Source organism: Drosophila hydei, unplaced genomic scaffold (assembly GCF_003285905.1).
Source record: "Drosophila hydei strain 15085-1641.00,03,60 unplaced genomic scaffold, DhydRS2 tig00000149-arrow-pilon, whole genome shotgun sequence".
NCBI lineage: Eukaryota > Metazoa > Arthropoda > Insecta > Diptera > Drosophilidae > Drosophila > Drosophila hydei.
In genome coordinates this window covers 2,357,159-2,378,755 of record NW_022045678.1, presented here as the reverse complement: position 1 = coordinate 2,378,755, position 21,597 = coordinate 2,357,159, and the positions used below count along the sequence as shown (strand labels likewise).

Sequence of the window (21,597 nt, the reverse complement as noted above, 5' to 3'; positions counted from 1 at the left end):
TTCAATAAATATTTAGTGTAGCAAACTAGAAGATAACTTTAAAAATCCACATTTAATCAACCTGAGCACCCCATGCAAGACTGTTCAAAATTTCCTTTAATCTTAACATTTTAGCCTAATTCTTTATTTTTTTAAATTAAAACAAAATTAATTTCTCAAGGATAAACTGAGATAAATTAGTTAAAGCACAGCTAATAGCTAACATCCACACTAACTGACGATAATTGAAGCGGATACGGTCGTCGTATACAGATTCCCGCGAAGCTGGTGCAACGATGCAGGCGCAAACAGTGTACGTTATGAGCAACTTATTCAAGAATATGCAAACTCGCTGAGCACGCGTCATACTGTCGTGGACGCCGGCGCCGCGCCACTTGCCTGTCAACGGCTGCCAGAGACCCCAGTTGATCCACTGTCGTTCGAATTCGGCCCTGAAACGATCTCGCCAACAATCTACCATTCCGACCGAGCCCGCCCGGACAACCATCGAGGAGCTGAGTATTAGAAACTTCTGCCGTACCCAACGATTCACTTTAAACACTTGCATCTTGTGCGCCTGTACGTCGACCACTTCGATACTGTTTAAAAACCAGCTGGGATATCGTCCTTCATTGTTGTGGATAACTGCAATGCGAGTGGGTATGCGTATGTCCCGCGTGCGCAGCCAGAGTACATATGTGGAGTTGCGCGTCAGTTCGGGCTTCTCAGGATTCTGCATTAGCGTAAACTGCAACTCGGCACGCTTGTTGGTTTCAAATATCAGACGCACTGTGGCCGTGGTCAGTGAATTGACGCGGCCACCTGTTCTCAAGTAGACCAACAAGTCATGCACCTCCCGATCAGACTTGCCCTCCATGCCAGTCATATCACAGGCAATCATTTTGCTGGGCCGCTGATTTCGATACGTAAACAGAAGCACTAGGACTACGAACATAACTGCCAACGCCAGAACGTGGGCAATCAGAATTGCCATAGAGAATTGTATATTTTTAGTCATATCTACGTAAACAGCAATGGCGGGAAAACAGAACACGTAGCTAGTGAATGTTCCCAGCATGCTGCAACTACAGGCCATGTGAGCCTGATATGGATAATCTGCGTTGGAAGGCAGACAGTTTATGTGCTTCCAGCGCCGGGAGTCCAACGGCCCACTGTACGACCAATAGTCGCAGCTTCGCATTTGAAACACGAACGAAAAGTTAGCCGGGCCGCCAGGTATCGGACCATCAGTATGATCGTCGCCAAAGAACTGTACGACCAGATACGCCCGATTCGTCCGTTTGCATTTGTTGCGCAACACTATCGTTGTGTTGCGTGAATATGCCGGCACGGCACATTTGGATTCGGCTATCCGATAACCCAGATTAGCCGGCAGGTGTTTTCCAAGCACAAGGAGCACATGTAGCCTATGTGTGGTGTACTTAAAGCGCACGGCAACCATCGCCCATTCGTCCAACATCATGCGATAAGCGAGGATCTGCAATCTACTACCCAATTGGCCATATTGCAGGCAATTCAGATATTTGCCAGTGTCTATGACGGATTCATCGTTTACCGGCTTATTACTCATTGTGTCGGTTATATTCAAATCGATTTGGATATTCTCCCATAGATTGGTCCTCATCGTAATATCATCTGCCGTGATATCTGCGAAAATTCTAGTTAGACATATTTATGTTAAACTTTGTTCCCAAAGGAACCGAGTTTACCAGTCTCTGTATAGCAATTCTAATTTTCAATAAAAGAAGCGATTACGTCTACTCCATCAACACTTACCTGTGGACAAAACGGGCTTTAACTTGCCAATGCGAGTCTCAAATCTAATTCGGCTCTTATATAGTTTATACTCCTTAGCGTAATCCATTGATTGCCCATTAACGCGCACGGAGAGCAACACACTGCTCGGCTGCTTCTCCACTGGATACCACCAATCGAGCTTGCGTATTACTGAAGTGACTTCGATACATAATTTACCTGTCCTAGGATCCCGTATTTCATGAAGTAGTTGTGTCGAGAAGAATACCGAGTGCATTAAATCATCTGTCTCGACAAGGTACGTTAGATCTGGCTTGTAAAACATACATTTAACATATAGGGACACCTTCTCTACATCCACGCCACCTGTATCATTCGTGGCAAAGCCAAACAACCGAGCAAATTTCAGGTAACGACGTAGGCGCTCCGTTTGCCACATTGATACGAGCCAATTCATCGAACGCCATCTTATCTTCTTATGTGCATAGTGATTGATCTCGTCGATCAGTTTATCAATGAGCGCCTGATCCAGGCTATTATTGCGCAGAGCCGTTTTATACTGATCTAAAATGGATGCAGTTGGTCCTAATATATGACTGTTAATATGATCCATTAAATTGTTGACTTTAATAAGGTCGAGCGTCATATTCGCAAAAGGGCGCCTGGTAAGAAACTTCGCGTATTCATCGTCTTTTACAACTTGAAAGTTTTTGTTCAGTATGGTTAGAGCATTTACCAAGACCACCAAATCAGTGTGATTAATTGGGGACATATTAACAGCCATGGTCATTGTAAAATTAGCTAACCTGCCCAGCGTACATAGCGACTCTGGTTCAAAATGTTCAAGAGCTTTCATAAAGGTATGATAGGTTAGCGGTTTCCGAATTACATTAGCTACTGATTGCATAACCGCCATGAAGCGCAAGTCATCATACACGTTGAAATCGTAGGGCGGTGTTGTTATAAATTTCCATACTGCCTCTGGTGTGTCCTCTGGTATGTCTCTCATCGGCTTCATTCTTACCCGAAATTTACCCGTAGTGCATACATTAGCTGCGTCACAGATATTCACCCATATTGTATTTATATGAGCTGGCAAAATCAATGGACATCCACAGCCGAAGCATTCATTGAGCATCACTTGACGCGCATAGTAATAATAACGGAAGGGACTATTATAAGATTGAAAGCCATAGCAGCATGCACGAAATAGTGTAATGGCCTCGTCGCCTATAACTGGTCTCGAGTAACATCTGCCGCGCGACCTTCCAATAATGCGCTCCCTCAATATATGCTCGGTATAGCCGGTGCGAAAATCACTTGTTCGCACCCGCAAACTGACATTGGCTATGGCTGTTTCTGTTCGTACATGCAGATTGAGATCTTTTGTTCCGCCCGACGGATATCCTTCCAAAAACCAATTATATTTGGGCTGTTGACCTCGACAGTTATAGCACTCGACCGACAGGCGCACCTCCTTTTCCGGTTCATATAGATTGGACTCGCAATTGGATACACACTTAATCGCCACTTTCAGCGTATTATGCGACACTATTGAAATAAGTTGCGTTGCATGTGCTCTTTGATCTGGATTAGTATCGGAAACAACTGTCAGGGTAAATTCATAATTATTTCCGACAGCATATGAACCGCCGGGTATACGAAACTTCTCTTCTGCAAATGTTCAGAAAGATGAAATATATATATCATGATAATCCTCGATATATGCTACAATTCTATTAATAGTCTAGTTACCATTCCAAGATCGACCGTTGCACATTGCATTGCGAATATCACTTGTCTGACAGATCCAATTATATTCATTAAATTGTTTTTCTTCTGGTCGTTTGGAATAATCCCGACTCGAGGAGGCATCCATGTAGATAGCTTGGGAGCTAACTACCTCCTTCAGACGGCCTCCACTAATGATGGCTTCTACTTCTTCCGCCAAGGCCTTTATATAGCAACGCGCAACGAATTTCCTCCCTTCAAAGACTCCGCTTATTTGCATAACATATTGATTGCTATTCAGACCCGGCTCGGTGGGAAAGCGCAAAACGTATGGACTTAGGTAGAGCTCCAGGGTTTGGGTACTAAACGCTATGAGCTTTTCTATAATGGAAGGTGGATTAAGTTTACGAATAACGCGACAGTTGAGCGCACTCACTTGTCTCCATTAGATCCATCACGGTCCAGATTAATTGCGGGTTGCTTATTCCGCAATTAGTTTTAAAACTCATTTCTATCGCAAAATTGCTCCTTACACTGAACTCTATTGGGGTCAATGGATTGAAGCAGGGATCCGTTGCCATGTTGGGTATGCAAGCGGTTGATATATTCATGGTTAATTGAATAGACTTGTCAGCTGGATTACTCCTAGACTTCAAGCTGCACCAAGCTTTCACCGTCAATTCAACGTTGCTTTGCTGCCAGAAAGTTGCATTCAGCTCCGCAAAGTAACCCACATTATAGCTCACGTGCACGCTTGGTACAATATTGAGCCGACTCAACTCTCCCATAATATTATCCGACATCTTAAACTGTGGCTCCGTCAGACCAGTTTCTGAGTCAACGATCCAATTTGCCACCAGGTAACTCGACGAGCTAACACGCAAAACTAGCTTACAATCGGGATATTTGGACATGGTGACCACCAAGGGAGTCTCCACACCATAGGACACCACTTTATTGGCATACAGTCCCAATTTAATTGGAATGTGCGCCCCGCTCCTTACATGTGCCGCCAGCAACAGAACGAAGACCACTGCATATCGTTGCAGTTCCATGATGCGCCGCTATTGGCGGCAATTGGCTAATTCAGTCAATTCCCTGTTGTTCGGAACATGTAGTAACTATAGTATAAGGATTTTCCAAATAAAACTCATCAAATTTGTTCCTACTTTTCCAATATGTTATTCTGTGTCAATAGGTCAGCACAGCTGCCGTGTAATTTCTAACTGAACGTATAATACGAAACTTACATACTGAAAATGTGGTTTTATTCAAATGGGTAACTACGATTGTTCTTATAGAGTCCAAAATATTATAATAAAATTTATCATAGTTTAAGAACAATTATTATTGTTTGTTTATGAGCTTTGTCAACTGTATAATAGAATAGTCCGAAAGTTTCTTATCCCAATTTTATGAATAAAATATAATTTACTAAAATGGTTCATTTTGTTGTTGGGATTATAGTTAAAAATTAAGGTTTTTTTATTATTCTTTGTTTTACAACAAAATACAGACTAAATAATAAGTAAAATATATTTATTTATTTATGTATATATATATTCTTATTATTATTAATATAGATCCCTCGAAACTCTCTTGGCTCTAAATGTTTACACTATTTTTTGTTTTCTTTCTTTTTTTTTTTAATTTTTTTTAGTAATTTTGTTTTCTTTTATTTCTGTTCCAGTTGTATTATGTATTTTGTTGTTTGTTTGTTTTTGTTTATGATTGCAAACAAAGAAAACTACGAAATGGTGGTTGGTATTGCAGTTCTTGCATAGGACAATATGCATACTAGATTTATGTGCGACACAAATAAACTATCTATAATGCCAGTTTTGTTTTTGTATTTGTTAAAATTAAATTTCATTTAATGTGCAGCCAGCGCCGCGAACAAGCAATTTCTTTTATAGTTTTTTCCATTGAATTCTTAAAAGTTTTTTGGGGGTTTTTCAAAATATTTTCATTTTGTACAATTTATTCGCATGCTCTCTACATTCATAAATATATTTATATTGGCTTTTTGGTTGGAAGTTAACTTTTACACAACATCGAAAATGAAGTAGCCGCTAGAAATAAATTTAAATTTTCAACAATTTACAGACTTTGGACATGCGACTTGCTCGTTTTGCGCGGTCTTCAAGGATGCTGGGTGAGGGTGCAAGACATGCAGTCATTGCTCGAACCGCGGCGTCAGCTGACATTGGGCTCGAAATTAATCAAAAACAGTAATAATTATAATATGAATGTTAAAAAACATCAGAACTATTAGAAATTATAACGCACAAGGAGGTATGAAAGCGGTCCGCTAACACACAACTGCTTCATGAACTGGCTTTATATATATATAAATATATATGTATATATATATATTTATATGCCCGTTTGATCTCGTCTCTCACATGGGTCTCCCATCAATTCACATCATTTGCATCATATCTTCACACTCTCTTTTACTCTGTCTCTCTTCTCTTATCTTCTCTCACATATCTGATCTCAAACGCTGGCCCAGCGCTCGCGCCTCATGCTTGGCGGCGGCATATCCAAACGAGGCAAGAGACCCGGTCTGGTTGGCATGTTCGCCAGAATGTTAATTGGCATGGTTGCTTGCTTTAGACTTTGATCTGGATAGAAGTTACTCTAGTTTTGTGTGCGAATGCGTTTTGTTTGTTGGTTTTTTTTTTGTTTTGTTTGTTTTGGATGAAGGAAAGTTAAGAGGCAGTTGGGGAGTAGAGATATGAATGGATTAGAATTCGTGTTGCAATAACAATAACTACAAAAATATGACGCAAATTGTTGTAACAAGCATTGCCTAAACATATTGTGTGGTTATTGCTTTCAACACGACTTAATATGTGTCTGAGTGTGTGTACGCGTGTGTCTGTTTGTGCTGTATGTGTGACGTGTGTGTGTCAGTTTATATGTATGTGTTTTGTTTGTTTGTTGATGTACGGTTTAAACTAAATGATAACGTATAGTTTAAATGGTAGTCGTGTTAACTAAATGTTAAAATCTGGATCTTACGAATACAGCACTAGAATCGTGCTCACTGTACCCCAAGCGTTTTGTATGCTTAAACACCTCGTTTGTAATGCTCGTCACTGGCATTGACTGATCCAAATTCTCAGCCATGTTGAGCACAAGGCGCAAGTCTCGCTGCATATGACTTAACGGTTGCTGTGGATTGAAGTCTCCCTTGGCCATTTCTAAGAAACACAACAAAAAGGAGAAAAGAAAATTCGATTAAAAAAACATATTTCATTGAATTATTCTAAGTGAATTGTTGACCTACAAATAAAATTTAACATATTTAATGATTCCTCTTTTCTTTCACAGTGGAATTGATCTAAGATCATATGTATGGGAAACATCATCATCTTATTCGTTATTTAATAAAATTGTGTGTATGTGCCTATTATAACTTTAGGAACTCTTCATCTATTAGATATGGTCTCAAAGTTGAGTACATGGAATTTAAATTTAATTTTCTTGTTTCCAATTTCCAGTAATCTTGTATTTTTGTAAAATAAAAGTTTTTATTTTGAAAATTCATTTTACTAAATAAAATATACGAAATAAACTATGAACTGTTAGTTTAAGCCCATGCAAACAAGAATTTTCTTTAAAAAGTGAAAAAGTTTCTATAGACTTTTATATAATGAATTTACAATCGAAATAACGTTTTTTGTGAGCTCAAACTGCATAAATACCATATCTGATTAAAATCTAACCCATATTATAATTGTAATAACACTTACCCTTGCCCTTAGCAAGTAGCAACGGCGATTTCATAGAAGTTAAGTCGAAAATGTCTATGATATCATTTAACGAAATAGAAAAACGATCAGCTATAAGCAAATAAAGACACAATTAATATATTTATATTTTTAAATATAAAAAACGGATCTACGTACCCAAAGCTAACGCCTCTGCCAGGCCGACGAGACTAACGCCTAAAATTGTTTGCAAAATGAGGTTCACTTTACAGGCATTGCCAACATCTGCTAGATAAGAACAATTAACCAAATTTTAGTGTACGCTTGAGATTAAGGGAATTCTATTGGCATGCTCAACTTACTGCCCAAGAAGAAGGTGTTCTTGGCTATAGTTTTGAAGCAGGAATGGCACTCCTCAAAGACTGTGCGATCACCGCCGGCCAAAATGATCAGCATGCCATCGGCGGCCTCTTGTCGCGATCCATGAATTTGTGCCTCCAAATATCGACCATTACATTGCTTAATGCCCTCTCCAATATCCATGGAGGTCTCTGGATCAATGGTTGACATTTCTACGTATGCCTTATTCCGCAGATCCTTCAGCTGCAGGACGCCACAGTTGCCAAATACGAGCTACAAGATTAAAGTTGAGTTTGAAATATAACAGAGCAATTACTGAATTAATGCCACTTACATCTTTGGCACCCTTGGGGTCTGAGACACAGCAAAATATGATGTCTGCTGCCTCCACCACATCCATGGGTGTGTCCTTAACTTCAGCGCCAGCATCCACAAAAGGCTGACACTGAAAAAGACAAGAGTTATTTTTGTGCGTTTAGTGGCAGGTAAAGGGGACTCACCTTATCAATGGTGCGGTTCCAGACCACAACCTTGTGTTTCGTATAAATCAAGTCCTTGACAATGGTCGAGCCCATCATGCCCAGACCGAGAAAACCAAATGTCTGCTCCGACGGCACAATATCGCGATCTGCTAGGGTATTAGATCGCGAATTCATGTCAATGGCCTGTGTCTCTGGGCGTGTGACAACCGGTCGATCCAGCAGCGCAATTGCATTCGGTGTGCGCTTTGTTAATGTGCCCAAAAAGGCGTCTGTGTCAATGCGAGCTCGTGCTGCAAGCGATGACGAACTAGCGCCATCGTAGTCCGCAATTGGACTCTCATAGTGATCCGCCTCACCAGATGCAGCGCGTCGTCCACGTTTAGCAGTGCTTGCACCGGTGGGCGTGTGTTGTGCCGAGATGCGTCGCTTTTGCGCTGCTGCTGATTTGGCCGAAGCGGCTTTGCTCGCTTGCTTGCTGCTTACAGCGACAGCAGCACTGGACTTAGCTTTGGGTGTGCGTTTCGCTTGACTCTTGGCTGTGGGCGTGGTGGTCGCAACTGGAGAAGTTGCCGAATTCGCATTATTTTCAGCTGCAGAAGTATTCAACGCATCTGATTCATCGGGACTGCCAACCACATGAGGGACAACACCATTGTTGCCATCAACTGCCGTTTCGGGATTCTCATCGCTGTCCAAGCCATCGCGAATCTTGTCAAAGTCTGCTTCGGTGGCATGATTGGCCATGCCACAGCTTTCATCGATTTGCCCATCAATCTCGGCCGGATTCTCCACATATTTGTCAATATCGGCCATGGCGTGCCTAAAAGCAGCCGGCTTGCTAACCTTAGCGAGTTCATCCTTCCACGGTCCTTCAAACGGCTTAATATTGTGCTCCTCAATCCAAGCGCTACACACACACATACGTTTAGTTATGATTTTCGGTATAGTATTTCACTTTATTTACTTACAAGTTTCGCGAACCGAAGAAGAATACACATTTCGTATTGGCGCGTCGCTGCTGGGCAAGCAGATCTAGCGGCGGTTCCACAATCTGCAACAAAACGGTTAAAACAATTATAAAAAATTTAATAAATACACACACTAGAGCTTTTCTATTCGCCATAATACAACATATACGCACACGTACACGCACACATCGATACAAAGCTCAAGCTATTTCACTGTGTTCTTTTCCATTCTTTTTTCGTTATTCAGCTGTACATATAGTAGAAAGCTGTGATATTTAAAGCCAAAGACAGAACAAATACGCGCGCTGTTGATATCAATGCTATACACTCCGTTTACAACAAATATTGAAGCGTGTAAGTGCGTTATGACGTCGACAGCGTAAGCAACAGCAACAGAGGTAGCAGCGCTCGACGTCCGACGCCTCTACCGCTGCTGCATAAAAAAAGTACAGTCGAAAACAAACACGGCAGCGACAGCGGCAGCGGCGTCGCCGCCAGCAGCAGCATAAACATTTCGCTTACCATTCCCGGCCATGGTGTGAAGCCCTTCATTTTAGCCCTGTAACATAAATAAAAATTTCCATTTTAGTTAAGTTGTTCACATATAAAATGTTTTTTCATATCAATAACTATAAAATTGGGCGCGCGCGCGCGCGAAAAAAGCGCCAACGCAGCGACGTCGACGTTTGCTGCAACAGTAAACTTCGGCAGCGGCAGCTATCACAAAGTCGTGTGTGGGGTGTTTAGAAGAAAACATAACTGTATTTCATGCTTTCCAATATATGCTTGATTGTTAACCAATTGTCTATTTTTTCAATTATTTTACGCTTGCCCAACACAGCGGCAGTTGAGGTTATGTATGATTTCATTTGATTTTCTTGCATCAAATCAAGCACAAATTATTATTTCTTTTAAACGAGCTAAGTTTACACTTTGTTAATTGTTTAGAACACTGTACATTTATGTTGTGGCAAAGCAGTCTTACCATATTAAGTCCTTGGGCTTGTAGATAAATTTCTCTGTCGAGTCGCCCGATAGCGACAATTTTTTATTTTTCGACATGATGTTCTCTAGGCGTATATTAAACTTGGTTATTTTGCTGCTGTTGTTGAGACGCCACACACAAAAAAATATTATTTATTTGCTTTAGCACAAACTCGTCGTAAGCAGCGCTTAATTAATTTTCTTAATTTTTCGTATGCTGCCTGCTTATTTTTTTTTGTCTTTGTATGTGTGATGCGCTTTGTGTATGTCGATAAGAACTATTATCGAAAACAAAAATGGCGCTCGACATGTGATGCGCATGCTTATCGATTATTTAGGAAATTTTCAGCAAAACAAGTTAGCATTTCTGAAATAGGTTGGCAGGCCTTCAAAGAAGATATGTAAACAAAAGTATGACCAGCTTAAAGGTGATTAATCTTAATCCAATGGAATGAATTGCGGTTTTATTACAAAATATTATTACTATTATTCTATTAAAATTATTTACTAAATATAGTATATCAAATTAAGTCATTTATTTACTTGGGTCATCTGGTTGAAGAAAACTTCTGGCTTTTATTTGTATGGATTGAGCATCTGCCAAAATTAGACTTACAATATGAACTCTTTAATGCGGATATTGTATAAATATTAATCTAGCGCAGCACGTATGTTTGCCAAAAAATCGAACAGACCATTTAGCAAGCGCGCAGTTCAAAGATTTGCAAAATAAACAAAAATGCGTGCCAAGTCTTCGCACACACACTCCGACTCTTCGCCCCTTTCCAAGCGTATTTCAAAGCACTTTCCATTCAAAGGCTTTTAACCCGTGCGGCCTGATTTGTTTAAATAAGCGTTTGGCAAAGCGCATCGCAAATGTTACAATTCAATTGAGTCCGTTAGCAACTGACCTCATCCACATTTGCTGTTTATCTTGTGCGTACGATCTTCCGCCCCTTTCGCAATTCAACCGCACACAATGCGAATCCGGCAGCCACATTTGAAATAGAACTTTCACTTAGGCCCACGGACGAGGCCAGGAGACGAGAGTCCTTAACCGCAAGATAAATTACCACACGTAGCCAGCCACTTGGCAGAGCAGTCAGCATTCAACACTAAAGCATAATCCTCATAAATATGAAACAATCAAATAAAATAAAAAAGGAGTTAAGGATATAGGAAATAGGGGTTGGGTACACATGATAGACGACGACGGCGACCCAGTGGCATAAAACTTTTTTATAGGCGACCCGCAATACCAAACAAAAAAAGGAGGAACAAATGTAGCAGTGAAAGTTGTAGAGGGTAAAAACGGGAAAAGGGTAAAAAAAATGTTGCACTTTCTATAGGAAAACTCACAACTTTTTGAGGCCAAATAAATTGTTCACACTTTGTTTTGAAATTAGCCAACAAAGGGTTAAGGGTTGCAAAAATAAGGCGGGTGCATGCAGTTTTAGATTGCAAATGATTTATAAGAGTAAATATATACAATGAGCTTACATATATATTAAGCAAAATATTTAAATAAAAATTTGAAAAAAAAAAATTATAAAAAATAAATAAAAGTGATTCTTAAAAATATGTAAGGCAATAAAATATATATAAATATACAGCTATATGTACATAAATATACAGCATACATACATACGTCTGTTTACGAATATGTACACATACACACATGTACATACATACATAAATGCATATATGACCATAATTTATTTCAGAAAAGAAAGAGGATGAACAGGAAATCCCCTGCTTGCTATTTGGCAAAAACTATTCTAGTCATATTTTTATATTATCTAAGTCTTTAACACCAGTTAAATGCATCTTTAAAAATAAAAACCCTACATTTTGACAAATCAGAATCTTTCATAATTGCCTGCACATAAGAAATCGGACACTTGGCACAAATACACAAACATGCACATGACAAGCTCATATGCATGCATATATACATGCGCTATGCGTGCATGTGTGTGTGTGTGTGTGTTGAACAGTTTATGAATCCGGCAGCCAGACATAAACAGTGAAACAGTCGCTCAGTCGATCGCTTCTAGCTCGTATCGCGCTTTCAATTACTTACTCGATCTTTATGGAACAAAAGAGTATGGCATTATGTTAAACTCCTAATTCCAAGTTTTCTTACTGTTATGAAACTCTTATTCTCTCTGTGTTCTCGTCGCGCGTGCATCCATTTTAGTTTTGAAGCACTTCTTTCTAGAGTTGTGAAACGCCGTGCAGTTCACTTTGCTTAGTATTGGCAAATGGACTATGAAATTTACATATATAATTATTGCCTGTCATAAGCGTCTGGTGTTACGGTGAGTACTGCTTTGAAGAAAATGTATATAAATCTCGTAAAGTCGTACGTTCTATCAAATTTTCTTATCGCTAATAGCTTAAGCGAAGCTTGGCAATTTACCCGAAAGACTACTGCGTCAGGAAATGCTGATAATGGCATTTAGCAGACGCCGTTATAATTTTTGTTTACACTTGCGAGCGTGTGCCTCGGCTTCTCGCAGCAACTAGAGAGAGTTATGTGAAATTCAAGTATGTCAAAATATATACTGTCACATCGAGTCTCCTTGTGCATAATTACATCTTGTGTAGTATAATAATATTCATTTTTTATTAAATATAGCTTGACGGATTTAGTAGTGTGTCCGATTAATTTAGCTGATGGAAGTCCCTTCTATACTACATTTTCAAATTAGCTCAGCTTTGTGCGCTTGAATAGCCTCGATTTGATTGATCTATCAACCCCTCCAGAGCCGGCAGCATATTTGCATATTATCCGCATATCGTTTCATTTATGTGATTTTTTATACGATAAATTACAGCTTATTTTTTTACAAGCACAATCTGTTTAGCTGCGAAGGGGAGGGCCAAGAGTGTGCTAGGGCAGGCAGTTGCATTTGCTCTCATAAGCTAATCCCTAGGTAGTCGCCTTGACTAAAAGCAAATCTTCATGGTTGATTAAGCGATCGATAGATATATACATGTATAAATTATGATAGATATGATAGTTATATATATGGTACTAGGCAGTTAGTTAAAGCGAACTTGTCAGCCCAATAAACTCGGAACAGCATCAAGCGTATATCTCGAGTCAATAGCTGTGCCACAACGGGCTAAGTTTTAACGTTTTACCGTTTTACAATTGGAGTGAATGCGTTAAAACAACAACAATTTCAACTGGTCGCCTGCTGTGGCAAATTGCGCTTTCAGCGTGGCACAAACAAGTGGCAAATAGGCACAAGGACCTCCTTCCGATGCGCCCAGTTGCGGCTTTTGGCACTTTAGTTTACCCCTTTTATGCAGTTTAAAGTGCGCAGCAGAAGCTTTGTTTAAAATTCAATTAGCAAAAGTTGCTTAAAAGCGCAAAATGACCTTAAATTGGGCTAAGGACGAATTGCTCTATTTGTACTAGGGGTAAACAGTAGGGAGAGAGAGAGAGAGAGAGGAATAGATGACTAACTATTTCCAGTACTTATATAAATCGCATTATTTATATAAGATGATATTTATAAATTCCTTTAAAGACTTTTGCAAATTATTAATTAAAAATAATTATTAATAATAAATAATATTTTCAAAGAACCTAAAACAAATGGACATAATATAAAAAGTCTTGTTTCCCCAAACGAATTTCTTTATTGTTCCCAGCATGCACATATTCTAATTCCTAGAAAACAATGAAAATCATTGTCTCAACTTACTCGATATATTACACTGTTCCCACTGTAAACTGTTCTCTCTGTTTGGTATTTAAGTATTTTGTCTATACCATAGAGATGCCATTGCTTAAACCAGTATTTTCCTGTATTTAGTTATCGTATAATATGAATAAGTTTCTGAGGCAAGGCAATATACAATATATTAGGCTCTGCCCAGTATTTATTTATACTTGCAAATCAAGTCCAAATATGAGCCTAAGTATATGTTATATATAGTTTAAAGTATACGAGGCTCCGACACTTAATAAAAATTTCCCAGTATTTACATCAATTATAAATTCAAACAGAAAACACAGAATGGGAAATTTCTAATTGAGAGATGTTAAATACTGTTTCCCTTAGTTAAAAATTCACATTTATAAGTAGCTTATACTACAGTCTCCCTCTATGGCGCTATCCACAATTAAGGCTTTAACTGTATATATAAATATTTCGTCTACACAAAACTTTGTCTTGCGTAGAAATCAGAGAAGTTTCCACATGAATAATTTTCTTTTACTTCTTGTGGAATGATTTGAACTTTAAGCTTTGGCTATTATTTTCCTTTATGTATATATGTATATATATATATGAACTTTTCCTAATGGAACTTAAAGTATAAATAAAACGTTTCCTTCAAACAGTTCAACTGAAGTTAGAGCAAATGGAGGAGCAAAAGGAGCTGGACCACAGCGGGGCAAAGGAGACGATTCTGATTACGCACTATGTGAATCCGCAGTTGTTCTGCTACACGACGTTGCATCAGCTGCAGATTGGCGGCGCCTATGTGAACCACGTGGAGGCGCATTTGTCGGATCATTGTCATGCGCACAATCAGCGCGAGAATTATGCACCGGATAAACATGTCGTTGTACGGTATCAGCCGTTGCATATGGAGAAATTGTTGCGGGGACTCGTCCTTGTTTGCCAGCATGGTGATGAGTATCTAGTGTGGGCCATGGACTATGGTTTCACTATCAACTGCAGAGCGAAAGACCTGTGGCTGCTGCCGGAGCAGCAGAGTGAACGGTACGTCGAGATCGCATGGGGTGGCATAGCCTGGGTGGCGCCGCGCACGGGCAGCGAGTGGTCCAAGATGGCAGTGCGAATGTTGGACAAGCGCATGGATGAAGCGCAGCGTCTGATCTTCAAGGTCCAGCATCGCAACAACGAGCGCCACAACTTTGGTCAGCTGCTGATGGACGAGCCACCCATAGATGCGGCCAGCTATCTGGTGGAGAGGCAATGTGCTCGCCTGGAAGTCAATGAGGTCAGCATGATGTGTGCTCAGAGCTCCAGGGTGGCGTATGACGTGGACTTGGCGGAGTTGAATGAGCCAGATATCAAGCCCAGCCTGCGTGTCATGACCATACTTCAACTGATGCAGCGTTTCAAAGTGCTGCCCAAAGTGGAGCTGCAGCCCGGCTATAAGCTAACTGCAAGTAGTGCCCATAGCGAACAGCAGCAGAACTATGTGGATTCGATTTTTAAGAATGGCTATCATAGACTAGGCAACAAGACCCGCAATCTCACCTGTCCCTCGAAGCAGTCGGCTAGACTGGATAGCCTGCTCCAATGCCGGACAGCGCCCGGAATACCCGCCTCGGCGAAGCGCCTCAGCAAAATTAAGAGCAACAACGATGGCGTCGTGGATACGGCGCTCAATCGCAGCCACGGCTCGAGCAACTCGAGCAGCAGCACCTGTTCCACGGACAGTTTCGATGCCCTGGAACAACAAACGACCAACAAAAGAAATAGTCGCAACATTTTAGAATTTTACAAGCGGCCCATGAGTATGCCGCAGCCCAATCAGCAAAAGCTGGAGCAGAATAAGAGTTTGCCTCATCAGCAGCCAAAGAAATCAATGATTGAAAAGCTGCCCACATTCGACTTCAATCAAGAACTGATAGCGTTATCCCCAAGTGCGAGCAATTCGCTGTTTACCATCCAAGAGCTTCCGGACAACCAGGCTGAACAGTGTATCAGCAAAGCAGAGCAGGGATCTGTCAAGCTCTTGACCAATAAGAAACTGTTGTCGTCACATCGGAATCCCTGTTCGCAGTCTGCCAAACTGGAGAATATAAACGAGCACGAAATCTTAAAAACCAGTCAGAGTTATCCGGATAAAGTGGATCGCCTCTACGATACATCCTTAAAAAAAGAACCTTTAAATACAAGTGAAGATCAGCCTTTGCCGTTCGATGAGAATAAATTAAAATGCTTTAATGATCCATCCGGAACGAAAGTCATAACGAACAGTGAAGATCAATCTGCAACGCTAAGTCCGGATAAACTAGAGCCCATCTATAAAAATATAAATGCGGAATCCTTGAAGACCTGTCAAGATATGCACTTAACAAACAACCTGGATAAACCCGGATACAACACAACCGAAGCGGCATCTGTGAAGACGAGTCAAGAACAGTCATCAGCGCCGGATAAACCGGAACGTATCTGCGGATATTTAAATACGAATAACTCAAAGACCAGTGAGCATTCATCAAGCAACCCGGATAAGTATGATAGCTGTAACAGCTCATCCGGAACAGAATCCTTGACGACAAGTAAACATCCTTCAGCACTCAATCCACACAAGCTGGAAAGTATCTATAATGCATACCGCTTGCGAGCTAAAGCGAATGACTTGTCCGTGCACTCAGTCCCGGAACTCGAAGGCCTGGAGAACCAGGTGCTGGCACACAGCAAGATCAAAGTGCAACCTATTCACAGCTTAGCCGATTCGCTGCTCTGCGCGGATGTGCTGTTGGCCATGCGAGATATGAATGTGAAGCCAACGCTGGCCACACAGCGCTATGCCTGGCCGCATCTGGCGAACGGGCACTCGCTGGTGCTGGTGGATCGTGCTGGTAGCGGTCGATCCTGGTGCTATTTGCCCACATTGTGCTCGCTGGTGATACGCTCGATGCGAACGCTAGGGAAGGGCCCCACTCTTGGTCCTCTGGCATTGCTGCTGGCCGACTCCGTAGCCAATGCCCAGGCATTGTTTAACCAGTGCAATCAGCTGATGAGTGCCTACAAGACGAACATGTTGAAGGTGGTCAACACACATGGACATACGGAAAAGGAACTGCAGCTGCGACTGCTCAACGCGTGCGGCATTCTGGTCACAACGCCCACCCATCTGAAGGAGCTGCTGCAGCACGAAATGCAGTTGATCGATCCGCGTCGCTTGAAGCACTTCATTATCGATGACTACGATCGCGTGAACGCTGCGCAGCCCCATTTGCTCAACGAACTGCTTCAACTGCTCCAGAACTTTACCAAGTTCCAGCTGCAGTTGGTAGTCATCGCTCAGCAGTGGCATGGAAAGGTCTTTCTTGAACTGCTCAAGCGTCATGGGGACAACCCTCTACTGCTCTTCGGCGACTTCCTAGAGGCAGCTATTTATGGCAGCATAAAGCTAAGTGTGACTCTGTTGCACAGCGATAGGAAGATCGGACGTCTACTCGACTATTTGACAGTGCAAAATCCTCTGCAGCGACGCACGATTATTTACTGCAAGCACGAGCTGGAGTTGGCTGCTCTACGGGAGGCGTTGACTGCAGCGGGCTATGACTGCATTGGTTCCATTGATGCAGCTGGGCAGGTGAGAGGCAAAGTCTAGCTTTAACAATGTTTAATCTGAAATGAATTCTATACTCCTACTCTTCAGCAAGCTCATCAGCTGCTATTGGTTGCGGATGCAGTTCAGCAGACTCCGCTGCCTGTTGCCAACTTTGAGCTCATGATTCACTACAGCTTGCCTGTTTCTTGGTCAAAGTTCTCGTATCGATTTCATGCTTTCAGCGGGAATATTAACAACTGTTTGTTGCCACAGCCGTTGGGAGGGGGTGTCGTCTCCTGTGTAATGCTAGACGAAAGCAATAGCCACGAGTTGCCGCGTCTGGTGCAGTTTCTCGAAGCTCACGACATTCAGCTGAGCGATCACATACAACAAATGGTGCAGAGTTGTCGCCAGGTGACAGACCAACGTCGTCAGCTCTGCCAGCAAATGTTGAGCAGGGGCGCGTGTGTTCGGCTGTATTGCAGCCGGAGGCATTACCCAACCAGTGTGGACTTCCGGCGGCCAGACCAGACGGCTCTGTGGCCATCAGGCACTGTTGTGCGTGGCAACATAATCAAGATCTATGATCCGGTGCACTACGCCATTATGCCCGTCAGCTATAAGAGCTGTGATGGCGTCTCCTGGCAAGATGCTCCGAACTTGTCTACCCTACGCAAGTTAATCACTGCGCTCTACGTGCACATGAGCAGCGGGCTGAATCGGCGGCCGATGCAGGCGCTGAAAATCTCCGACATCTGCGTTCTGCATCGCCGTGACAAATATCAACGGGTTCGCATTGTAGATTTGTCCGACAAACGCCTGGTCACAGTGCAGCAAATGGACGAGGGCACGGAATTGCTGAAGGTGCAACCGACTGAGCTCATGGAGTGCGATGCTCGTTTCGCAGTGGAGCCGCCACTGGCCATGGATGTCAGACTTTGTGGATTGGTGCCCCCCATAAGTGAGGGCGATTGGAAGCAGGAGGCCAATGAGTGGGTTACTGAGCTGCTGAGCCATCTGAGTGACCGTCAACACTTGCAGCTAACGGTAGAGTTTGCTATGTTCGATGTAGTCTATGCGAAGGACATGGCAGTGCTTCAGGATTGTCCGACACTACAAGCCTGCGTAGCCGCTACACAACTGCATGACGAGCTGATCAATCGGAGATACGCCAAGCGGAACGAGCAGATGATAAAAAACCTGCACAAGCTGCATGTTGAGGTGCTCAAGGAGCAAACGCGATTGCGGGAAATTTGTAGCCTTAAGGATGAGCTAAAGGTCGGAAATGAGCAAGTGAAGGAAAAGGAGTTATTGGAGCAGGCAGCGTTGTCTCTGGAGCAGGGAAAAGTTACGCAAAGTGAGAGTATTGAAAATGTTCGAAGACAGTCCGAAGGAACAGCCTGTGAAAGGCTTGAGGACACGACAGATCAGTCGGAAGGGATAGAGACTGAAATAAACTTCAAGCAAGTCCAATCTGAAACCAATTTCCCAACTAACTCACTGCTTAGCAAGGACGCCCTTGTTCCCAAGGAACCTATTGAGATAACTGAGATTCAAGGGGAGCCAGAAAAGTTAACGGAGTCCGCATATTTTAAGGACAGCGCATCAACATTTATGGAGATTCTATTGCAGGATCTGAGCTCCGACGATGCAACGATTAAAGATGCCGCCAAAAACATGATGCAGGAAATTCTGGCAACTGATAACCCAAAGCACGACAAAGCGAATAGCCCAAAGATGGCAAGCAAGAGCAAGTCTCATGTACAAGCAGAGACCAAGCTACAGCTGACACCTGCTAAGATGGCCAGTGCGTTGTGCTGTGCCACCGTCGCCGACAATGCAGTGCGTCCAAAGGTGCGCTGGCATCAGACTCTGCTGCAGCTCGAGCTCATCTTCGAGCAGCAAGTGCCGCAATACCAGCTCGAGCACCGGGGCAATGTCCTCTTCTATCAGGTAACGGAGACGACGCCTCCTCAACGCTGCATTCTCAATCTGCTGGGCGAGGTGCAGATATTATCGGAGCAGCAGCATGGCTATCAGCTGCACGTTAAGCTGGCCAAGGCTGGCCTCAATGTGCATTGGCCTAGTTTGCTGGACTCCTTGTACGCGCAGCAGCACTCCCACTGGCTGGTCTATGACTCGGAGCGCGCCAAGAGCCCTCAATCTGATATCGGTCGCATACATTGGCTGCGTTACCAGCGCAGTCGATACGTCCCGCAGGAGAGCGAGAACGAAGATGACGACTATTGGTCAGCGGACGAACAGAGCGAGTTGTCCGACGTGGAACGCGTTAAATACGATAGTTCCGATGATATATAGAGAGATATATCGAAGATCTTATAAACTATATTTGATGTTTTTTTTCAAAGGACGAGACCTTTAATGCAGCAGTCTTCTTAAAGTGCAGTTGGTTGACTTTTAATAACTTTTTTAAATTTTCATTCTTTTGCTTATTTTTTTTAGAAATTGTATATATATCTGCCAATTTATTTCAAAGCAGTTTTAGAAAAATCTCTTACTCCACTTTCCATTCCTAAAAACTTCTTTTGATATGCTTACTTCATCACTAAAACCATCATAAGATTATCCCCATCAAAAAGAGTAAACAAAAAAAATTTGTTAATTTTTTTATTTTATTTTGTTTTATGTTTGTAAAGCTAAAGTTTATATACTTTAAATAAAATCTAAAAAAATAAATGCTCATCCAATTAAATATAAAAAAAATTCCTGACTTTTAACTTATCGTAGATCCGTTGATCTCTCAGTAAAGGATTTCATAAGATGTTAGCATAGCACTAACGGCATCTCTTGGAATTGTATGTTTGAAGAGCTCATCCATGGAGGTTGTCAGTGTGGTGAGTACTTCCATGACAACGTTGTGCTTCTTGGGCTTTTGTTCAAGGGCGGTCCAAGATTTGCTGGCCAGTACAAGGGGAGCCAAATATTGCTCCAACTCGTCCATGAGCTGGGTACAGCATTTCAATTCAGTTTGCTCCGACGAGGGCAACAGCAGCGCGGCAACCTCAATGGGTGCCTCTTGAGTGGGCAGCACGCAGCCCACCCAGATGACCTGACCGCGATGAAAGGTGCGCTGTATGCGCAGATAGCGACCTGAGAATTGCTCGGCTAATGGCTGCTGTGGCAATACGTTGGTCAATATATTCGAGTTCACGATGAACAGCTGATGGAAGTTCTTGAAGAACGTGTGGGTCGTAAACTGTTCCACGGTGGGCAGCTCGCTAATGGATTTCGCGCTCAGTCGCCAGGGGGAATCGAAGTCCAAAAGCATAATGGACTGATTGCTATTGAGATATAGATGGCGACATGCTTCAGTCAAATTGTTTTTAAAGAATCCTAGCAGTTGCAGCGCATCGCAGTCCGACAGCTGGTACATCTCTTTGGCTATCTGTAGATACTCAAGCAACTTCAACGTATTCCAATTGTCTGACTGTATTTTGTTGGTCGCATAGTATCCATCGAACAGACTAAATGGTGTGATCAACGGTAGCAGATTCGGTCTGTCCAGTAGGCCGCACGTGGTCCTTAGGTTTGTAATCTGGACAAGTCGGAGGCGCTTCCTTATTGGGGTCGGCGTTGACGTTGCAACGGCTATTTTGGTGCACAGCGCCTTTGGGGACAGGCTGCGGTCTGAGTTTAAGTTGTAAAGACATCTTTGCATGATTACAACATTCAACAGTTAAACTTTGCAAATACAAAACAAGCGCTTTAACAGTGTTGCAAAGTGCGTACATTTGTGATGACTTTTTTCGTTTCATTTGGATACTATTTTGAAACACTGGAGGAAGAGTATTTGTTTAGCTACTATACATTTTTATTTAAATACAAATGAAGCGCCTCACAACTTTGAAATCAGTGTTGCAAAGCGCATGCATTAATCAAGGCTTACTTATTTCCCTCCTTGCATAATTACGAAACACTGGAGAACGAGGTACTTTTAATTTATGCAAAAGCAAAAAAACGCTCGAAAAGTGTTGCAAAGTGCGCGCATAATTATTATTTCCCACTTTGCATATTTGCTCAACACTGCGTTAAGGATATTTATTGCTCAAGATTTTGACTGTTATGATTTGAATGCGGGATTTTTGAGAGCGGGCGCAGCTTGGGATGATTTTATTTGCTTTTAATGGGATTGATCTTAATGGCAAGGAACTTATAAGATATAAGTATTCCAGTTTGTCAAAATAAAGTCGAAAACATTTTTAGCAAGCGCTAAATTGAATTTAATTTCGATCAACATTTCTTTCTAGGTTACAGAACAGTTCTTGTGTTTGATATATATATGCATATCTTTTTTCT

General features: G+C 42.0%; 4 protein-coding genes across 8 annotated transcripts; 1 reads left to right on the top strand and 3 right to left on the bottom strand.

Annotated features, from left to right (window-relative positions):
• Positions 1 to 91: 91 nt before the first annotated feature.
• Positions 92 to 4,728, bottom strand: LOC111603854. 2 transcript variants are annotated; one of them, XM_023321651.2, is made up of 4 exons: positions 3,923 to 4,728; positions 3,511 to 3,867; positions 1,777 to 3,429; positions 92 to 1,647 (listed from the first exon to the last, which is right to left on the bottom strand). In XM_023321651.2, exons 1-4 carry the CDS (start codon positions 4,539 to 4,541, stop codon positions 137 to 139), a joined length of 4,140 nt encoding a protein of 1,379 aa, XP_023177419.2. In that variant the 5' UTR covers positions 4,542 to 4,728; the 3' UTR covers positions 92 to 136. The 2 variants fall into 2 exon arrangements, with proteins under 2 accessions (XP_023177419.2, XP_023177420.2); XM_023321652.2 differs by having other exon boundaries at positions 1,534 to 1,658.
• A 721-nt stretch (positions 4,729 to 5,449) lies between these two features.
• On the bottom strand, positions 5,450 to 10,281 carry LOC111603962 (putative oxidoreductase GLYR1 homolog). 4 transcript variants are annotated; one of them, XM_030223251.1, is made up of 10 exons: positions 10,001 to 10,281; positions 9,538 to 9,574; positions 9,016 to 9,098; positions 8,066 to 8,954; positions 7,900 to 8,010; positions 7,568 to 7,838; positions 7,404 to 7,493; positions 7,248 to 7,337; positions 6,514 to 6,695; positions 5,450 to 6,129 (listed from the first exon to the last, which is right to left on the bottom strand). In XM_030223251.1, exons 1-10 carry the CDS (start codon positions 10,075 to 10,077, stop codon positions 5,986 to 5,988), a joined length of 1,974 nt encoding a protein of 657 aa, XP_030079111.1. In that variant the 5' UTR covers positions 10,078 to 10,281; the 3' UTR covers positions 5,450 to 5,985. The 4 variants fall into 4 exon arrangements, with proteins under 4 accessions (XP_030079111.1, XP_030079112.1, XP_030079113.1 ...); XM_030223252.1 differs by having other exon boundaries at positions 7,404 to 7,490; XM_030223253.1 differs by having other exon boundaries at positions 6,093 to 6,695.
• A 4,185-nt stretch (positions 10,282 to 14,466) lies between these two features.
• LOC111603866 (putative ATP-dependent RNA helicase SoYb) lies at positions 14,467 to 19,785 on the top strand (the record flags this gene model as incomplete). The annotated part of the gene is made up of 2 exons (XM_023321674.2): positions 14,467 to 17,322; positions 17,389 to 19,785. Coding segments are annotated over 2 exons (5,067 nt in total), but the record flags the coding sequence as incomplete, so codon positions are not given.
• A 256-nt stretch (positions 19,786 to 20,041) lies between these two features.
• Positions 20,042 to 21,212, bottom strand: LOC111603982. Its single transcript, XM_023321826.2, has 2 exons — positions 21,188 to 21,212; positions 20,042 to 21,076 (listed from the first exon to the last, which is right to left on the bottom strand). The coding sequence occupies exon 2, from the start codon at positions 20,957 to 20,959 to the stop codon at positions 20,042 to 20,044; it is 918 nt and encodes a 305-aa protein (XP_023177594.2). The 5' UTR covers positions 20,960 to 21,076; positions 21,188 to 21,212.
• Positions 21,213 to 21,597: the final 385 nt, after the last annotated feature.

Bases quoted from the DNA above. Each gene is read 5' to 3' on its own strand.
- LOC111603854 (XM_023321651.2), bottom strand. From the start codon at position 4,541: ATGGAACTGCAACGATATGCAGTGGTCTTCGTTCTGTTGCTGGCGGCA. The intron at 3,868-3,922 runs GTGAGTGCGCTC...CTTCCATTATAG, and splicing joins GATGGATCTAATGGAGACAA to AAAAGCTCATAGCGTTTAGT. The intron at 3,430-3,510 runs GTAACTAGACTA...GAACATTTGCAG, and splicing joins CAACGGTCGATCTTGGAATG to AAGAGAAGTTTCGTATACCC.
- LOC111603962 (XM_030223251.1), bottom strand. From the start codon at position 10,077: ATGTCGAAAAATAAAAAATTGTCGCTATCGGGCGACTCGACAGAGAAA. The intron at 9,099-9,537 runs GTAAGCGAAATG...GTTTTGTTGCAG, and splicing joins TCACACCATGGCCGGGAATG to ATTGTGGAACCGCCGCTAGA. The intron at 6,696-7,247 runs GTAAGTGTTATT...TGTGTTTCTTAG, and splicing joins GCTACTTGCTAAGGGCAAGG to AAATGGCCAAGGGAGACTTC.
- LOC111603982 (XM_023321826.2), bottom strand. From the start codon at position 20,959: ATGCAAAGATGTCTTTACAACTTAAACTCAGACCGCAGCCTGTCCCCA.